At 34.0% G+C, this 7,321-nt stretch overlaps 1 protein-coding gene and 1 long non-coding RNA gene across 2 annotated transcripts; both read left to right on the forward strand.

Annotated features, from left to right (window-relative positions):
- The first annotated feature begins 259 nt into the window (after positions 1-259).
- On the forward strand, positions 260-660 carry LOC102586627 (uncharacterized). Its single transcript, XR_367808.2, has 3 exons — positions 260-341; positions 434-541; positions 634-660. It is a non-coding gene; the product is annotated as an uncharacterized lncRNA (long non-coding RNA).
- Positions 661-847: 187 nt separating this feature from the next.
- Positions 848-6,443, forward strand: LOC107061863 (uncharacterized). The gene is made up of 3 exons (XM_015311793.1): positions 848-1,079; positions 1,171-1,239; positions 6,207-6,443. Exons 1-3 carry the CDS (start codon positions 888-890, stop codon positions 6,441-6,443), a joined length of 498 nt encoding a protein of 165 aa, XP_015167279.1. The 5' UTR covers positions 848-887.
- The last annotated feature ends 878 nt before the right edge of the window (positions 6,444-7,321 follow it).

Genomic DNA, 7,321 nt, shown 5'->3' on the forward strand with positions numbered 1-7,321 from the left:
CCTGATTATACTTCTTATTGTAGAACAACTAGAAGTTCTTTCTGATTTGTCCCTTTCTTCTAATTGGCAGAAATAATGTTGTTGTACATGTCCAGTTTGCCAACCTACACAAAATGTTCTTGTATAGAAATTGATTGCGCTTTGTGAAACTCAATTATGTTGCTTTTTTATATTTTTTCTTGGCTATTTCTTTTATATATTCAAGATTGCGCATGTCCTCTTATATATTGTTGTGTTCAAAATTTTCTAGAAAAAAGACTGAGAGAAACAAAGAAAGTCGAAAAAAATTGACTATGCCACACACATCAGGGAGAAAAAGTCATTCTCAAATTATAGACGATGTACGAAGTAATCACTATTTATTTTCTATAATTTATATATTAAATAATACTTATCGTGAATATTTAATGTCAATCTCTTACTATTCAAACAGATGACAAAGATGAATAATGGTGTAAAGCCAACTCGTATTGAGGTGTTCAAAAAAACTCACATTAGAGCGAATAAACAACCAGTAAATGAGATAGCTGGTGAAGTTATGGTAAACTCTTACTCTTTAAAAAATATATAGGTACTTTCTTTCTATTACAATTTTTTTAAAACTTCTCATTACTTTACCTTTCTTTCAAAAAGAAACAAATGGATGATCTTTGCCGAGGTGTATCCTGAGTTGAATGTCCCTGGAAGTGCTCCTAATGATGTGTACTCCCAAGTAATAGGATCAGACACTCATGGAATTATCTCTTAGCTTAGTATATGGCCCCGTATATAAACGATCTCAGGCTGAAAAAAGAGATTTTGATACAAGGCTTGAGATGGAAGTTCAAAAAGCTACCTCAGCTATGAAATTTGAGATGACATAGAAGATATATGAAGCAAAAAAAGAGATGGAAGCGATGGATAAAAAGTTGTTAGAAGCGAAAGAGGAAGCAAAAGAGAATAACGAAGTGATGGAGAGAAAATTATCGGAAGCAAAAATGGATATGGAAGAAATTATAGTGGATAAAGTGAAGGAAGGAATACAAGCATATGTAGAGTCTTTAGGAATTAATATTGATGCAAATTTAAAATCAGAGCAGGTGAAATAATTGTGTTGCTCACAAAAAAATACTTTTTTTAGATGAAAACTTAGTTTCTCTTGATTATAATAGTCTTCCTCTTTTGCAATAGGTTCCTGATAACCCACTTGAAGATTGTCAACAACCATCATCACTTGTTCCAAGTATTCACACAAGAAAGGTTAGAGAAAATTTCATTAAAATTTTTGAATTTTTATTTTAATTGCGTAAATCCTAACATTTATATGATCACGAGATCAGAATCTTCGGATGTTGACATAAGTCAACTCTTCCATGCATTAAGCCTCCAAAATTGAAAAACTTGCACCAAAGACTATGTGTCCTGATCATACTCTAATGTATCATTTCATAATCTGTATTTATTATGTTGCTATGTTCATTTTGACCACCTTGAACCTGTAGCTCTTGCCCCTTATTCTCTTCTGTCCCTACTGCTTGTTGTTGCCTTCTTTTGATGGCATCTCTCTTCTTTTCGCTTAGTTTACCCTGAGATTTGATGTTGATAGTTTGCCTTTGCTTTGTGCCCCCACTGTCTTGTATGTTTTGTTCCTATTCTCTCTAATGAACATTCTTTTTTCTGATTCTTTTTCTGAGTGTTATGAGAAGTATTAAGATTACCCTGTTGATCATTCTGTTTACTGTGTCCCTGACCAGAAACCTTTCCCTGATGGATGAGCTGATTGTGTTGGTTCTCTTGTGTGGTCTGATGAGAAGTGGTAGCAGAATCTCTAGGGTCTTTCTTAGGGTCAGTGTGTAAATTCTCATGATGCAGAAACCCCCCTTTGGATACCCCTTCCTGCAAGTTAGTAATGTTCCCCTCCAATAGCTTCCATTATCTAAAGGGGTGAGGGGTAATGGGAGCATTGAGTCAATACCTTTGATCTTAGAGGCCTTTGTATTTCCTTCTTTGTCCATACCTGCAAGTACATTAGGCATAGAGGGAGGATTTTGGGATATAGGGGTTGGTAACACAGAATCTTCCCCTAGTTTGGCCTGTGTTTTTCCAATCGGTGCCTTGTCTTCATGATAATTTTTGCTTGTACTTGGACTGTTTGGCAGATCTGGTTCAACAAGATCAATATAAGAGTTACGAGTAATAATATGTTTACCTGTATGACTGTGACTTTTCTGGGAATTGGCCTGATCCATATGTTCTTGAGTTGTGTTAGGTCTCTCCTCATTGTTTGTATTGTTTTTGTTATTCTTCTTTTATTGAGTTTGCCATTGTTCTTCCTGCTGATTTTAGCTTATTGTAAGATGCGTTCTTCCAATAAATAACATACATAGTGTGATCCCACTAGTGGGGTCTGGGAATGGGTTCTTACAATAATGAACATTTTTTTTTCATTAAGAAGTTTCTGTTATCTGCTTTTTTGGGAACTGCGAGCTTTTTTTGGGATATGAGTCTTTTAACTACCAGAAATATTTGAAAAGAGATAAAAGGACAATCCAAAGAATCATATCCAAATATACTATGGTAGATTATAACTCATATCTCATAAAAAGAAATCCTTTGGCTGCTACTTTGAGCAATCTGAGTTTTTCATCGCTATGATTTGGTTTTCTGCTTTTTTTTAAACAAAGCTAGGTTTGGATCTAGTTGGATTTGGAGTTGAAGTGTTAGAATTGATCATTGCAACTTCTGATAAGATAATTGTTCAATTCTAGTATGTTTTAATGTTGTTTCTGTGTATTTATGAAGTTTTACTGTTTGTACAAGTTTATGTAGTATTATTTGAGTTGCATTGAGTCATCTTCCTTCAACAACATTTTTGGAGTACGCGTGAAATGAGTCTCTGACTTTTGACGCCTTCTCACTCATTTCTTTTTTTTGAGGCTGGTAATATTAGTCTATAGATATCAACAGGTAAACTACAACCAAAAGTGTAGTTCCCCTTCAAAAAAATTATTACATCTTGCAGAGTTTTTGACTTAATTGGATTGATGCCTATAAACAATCTAGTACATCAAAGATGTCTTCTGTTCTAGCTAAAATATCTTGTTTACACCAAAAATACAGAAGAGCTAAGCAATTCATTTTAATCTTCTGAAGGCTATTCTGTACATTCTCAAACCTCCTATTGTTCCCCTCTTTCCAAATTGTCCAGCAAACGCATGTTGGGACAAACTTCTATCTCTCCTCCTTTGAAGCATTGCCATCCCTAATCCAGCTACTTAGAACTCCTTTGATGCTTCCTGGTTTCACCCACGTAATTCCTTTCAGGCAAAAGAACATTCTCCATAGCTGCTCAGTCCACTTACAGTGTAAAAAAGATGGTTGATTGTCTCTGCTTGCTCTCCACACAGAGTACTTCTAGAGGCAAAATGATATCCTCTTTTCTTCAGATTTTCATGGGTCAGAACCGCTCTTTTGACAGCAACCCCAAAAAGCAATTCACTTTCTAGGGCACCTTGGTTTCCAGATCATCCTCCATGGCCAGTCTGTCTCTTGGTCTGCAGTCTTGTTGAGTGCCCTATATGCTGAATTGACTGAGAATTTACCATGAATGTCACTTTGCCAAACCAGTGAATCCTTCTCATCAGTAAGATTGCTAAAATTATCTACTGTTATTGATCCTAGGGCAATTCTCCATCTCTAAATGAGGCCTCCATTCTTCTGTTTCAGCATATAAATTCTCATAGAAGGTCACTATTTCCTTCTTGATTTCGACTGGATTTTCTATCATCACCTCCCCTACTTTCAGTCTATCAATAGTGTTGGTTCTCCTATGAGCATTTGCTATTTTATGGAAGAAGTTGGTATTTCTATATCCTTCTTTTAGCCATGTTGCCCTGGACCTCTATTTCCAAGCTATCTCTTCCTTTCTGGCAATATCTTCAAAATCATTTGGAAGAGTCATTCTGGACACAATTTCCTTCTCTTGCAAGGTTCTATGTTCTTGGATTTCTTCTAGTTCTGCCAATTTTGCCAATACCAACTACTTTTGAATACTCAATTTACCTTGGACTGATTTACTCCAATCCTTGAGTTTGGTCTTCAGCTTGGTCACTAGAACAAAATCAGCATTTCCAACATTGGGAAAAGAGTCCCACCAGATCTTGACCTTCTCTTTAAACCCCTCGGTTTGAAGCCACCAATTCTCGAATTTGAAGTAAGAATTGGAGGCTCCCCAATCACCACACTGCAACACAATTGGAGAGTGGTCTGATGTTACCCTCTGCATGATTGATTGATTAATGTTAAATATCTATCTGAACTATTGTCTCTAGTGTCCTGTGTTGATAGATGATTTGCAGGAACTCCATTCTCTGACATAAAACCATTAGCTACACTTTTAGATTTTCTCTGAAGACTAAGTGGTGGATTTGAAAGAGGAGAGGATTTGTAAAACGGGCCATCTTCTAAATAATGTGATCCTCCCTTACTATACACTGCCATTTCAAATCCTTCAGATGCAGCTTTTTGATCTGGCGGTTTAAGACCATAATATCCTTGTAAGCTGCTCATAGCTGGCGAAACTTTTGGCTGGGGAGAGGATTTAAGTTTCAGGGACTGAAATGAATCGAATATATTAGAGTGTCGACGACTTGAAGAGGTTTGCTCAGAGCTGCTAGGTCTGCAAAAAAAAAAGTCTGATGTTAGACACTATTGCATATGGTAGTTTGCAAAGGTAGAATAACCAAGGGACAAGCTTCCGTGTATGAAAAGACATTTTCAGGTTCTTGGTTCAATAAGCCAAATAAAATTAAGTCAATTTAGCATGTAGTTAAAGTCATACAAATAGTCAACTTAGAGGTAAATCAACTTAACACAATCCCCAAACATGTAACTTCAACAGGTCCATATAACAGTTTCTGGTGAAACTTGTATTTAAAAGCATGAGCTTATAATAGAGTTCAAGTTCCTCCTCTCAGCTTGTCTAGGCCAGATTAGTGATAAAACCCTTATGATCTCTCATTATCACACGTCCTTTATTTTTTCATCACTTTGATATCTGAACTTGAAACTCCATAGAACAAGTTCCCTACATTTTCTCAGGGCCCAAATGCCATCCACCTCTAGTTTGTTAGATGGCATTCATAGCTTGTTCATAAGAGGTGTCTTGTGTAAAACATTAATTCTCCCCTTAGTATTGGTTTGAGAAATTAGTGAGAAGGCGTCAAAATTCAGAGAATGGAGTTTTAATGTTGCTATGATTTGGTTTACTGTATGGTTTATTTTGTGATTTCAATAAAGCTAGATGTGGATCTAGTTGGATTTGGATGTACTAGTAGACTGGATTTGGAGCTATAGTTTTAGAATTTGATCATGTTGCTTTTGATAAGCTAATTGTTCAATTCTACTTTGTTTTAGCTCTCTGTTTTACATGGTCCACATATAATTATTAAACTAGTCCACCTAGATGTGCAATAGTTACACCACAGTTCCAAATTTAAAGAAGAAAAAAATGTTGAACCTCATATCTATGAAGGTGCCTCTCATCTACAAAGCTCTGGTTGTCAAATCTGAGAAAAGATATAGTTTATCCACTTGGTAATATCAATAGGAGAAATCATCCAGAATTATCAAGATACAGCCAATGCAGTGAGGTTGGGAAAAGGAAAATCTCTTTAAATTGGTTCTTTCTGCAAGGAGTAAAAAGAAAAGAAAAGTTACTTTTGGTTCAGAAAAACAATTTATAAGAAGTAAGGGGGTAAAAAGTTTAAATTCTCTTTACCTCAAAAAGGAAAACAGTGTCTATATAGAATGTTAAGTTGCATTGTGTTCATTATAGGGATGTTATGGTTTGTTGTGTGGCTTATTGTGTGCATTGACGGAAACTAGTGTTTCCTGCTTTGTTCAAATCAATATCTGCAGAGTTGGTTGGAATGGATGTAGAGGTATTTGGATGAACTAGTTGACTAGATAGCTATGCTAGGTTTTGTGGTCAAGAACTAATGATATGTGAACTTTGTGTTGGAAAAACTCATATTAATGCTATCACACTGTTAGTTGCATTATAAGATGTTTGTATCTTTGTCCCAACACCAGATATTTGTTTTGTTGAAGCAATCAAATATCTTCCTTTTTTTATTTTCCTAATTGGCACACTTATGTATTCAATGAAATGTTAAGTTTTGTATTTCGTAAAGTATCAAAATAATCAATTTAATATTTTTTCTCAGGCTAACATGATCAAGAAGACTGGAACTACCGTAGTTGGCACAAATAAACAGAAGTGGGTATGTTTGAAAAAACTACAAGATCTTTCTTTTCTTTCAAAAGGAGGAAAATTTCATGTATATAATTACTGCGTTTGCATCAATTCCTTAATATGTTTGTTTTTAGAAAAATTCAATAAGTCATTTTTGATATTCCATTTTGTTCTAGTTAATGAGGATCTAATTTCTATTATTATATAGTTATAAATTTTCTTATGTGCATTTCTTGTGCAAAATTTTCAAGGAAATTGAGGTCAAGTATCGACTTCAACATGCTCGACTTTTGGATTGATGATTTCATAAAGATTTATTGCAAATTTATTAGAGATTTTAATTCCATTTGAATTAGGAGTTAATTAGTTGGTTTTATGTAGAGATTATTACATTTAGTTAGATCTCAATTTTACTTGGGATAGAAAAGATAATTTGTTTTGACATTGTTTACTTTAACAGAAAACTTATTATATTGCTATTTTGTTCTTTGATTATAATATTAGAAAATATTTGCTTTATATAATATTTCTTGCTCATCATGAAGGAGATAGTTTTGAATGTACGAATTGTTTGTATGTATTTGTGTCTTGAGAAAAACTATATATAGATTTTTCTGGGAAGTTTAAGAAACTTGGTAGCGAACATTAGAATATTAATATGACATTTAGATAAATATAAAATAATATCACCAATTTTTTATGACATTCAATAATAGCATTTGTTGACATTAACTATAGTGAACTGACACTTACCTAAATGTCAAAAATAAATGTCATATATCTCATACTGACACTTACCTAAATGTCAAAAATAAATGTCATATATCTCATACTGACACTTACCTAAATGTCAAAAATAAATGTCATATATCTCATACTGACACTTACCTAAATGTCAAAAATAAATGTCATATATCTCATACTGACACTTACCTAAATGTCAAAAATAAATGTCATATATCTCATACTGACACTTACCTAAATGTCAAAAATAAATGTCATATATCTCATACTGACACTTACCTAAATGTCAAAAATAAATGTCATATATCTCATACTGACACTTACCTAAATGTCAAAAATAAA

The sequence above is a fragment of the Solanum tuberosum genome, unplaced genomic scaffold, assembly GCF_000226075.1.
Source record: "Solanum tuberosum cultivar DM 1-3 516 R44 unplaced genomic scaffold, SolTub_3.0 scf00176, whole genome shotgun sequence".
Classification (NCBI taxonomy): domain Eukaryota; kingdom Viridiplantae; phylum Streptophyta; class Magnoliopsida; order Solanales; family Solanaceae; genus Solanum; species Solanum tuberosum.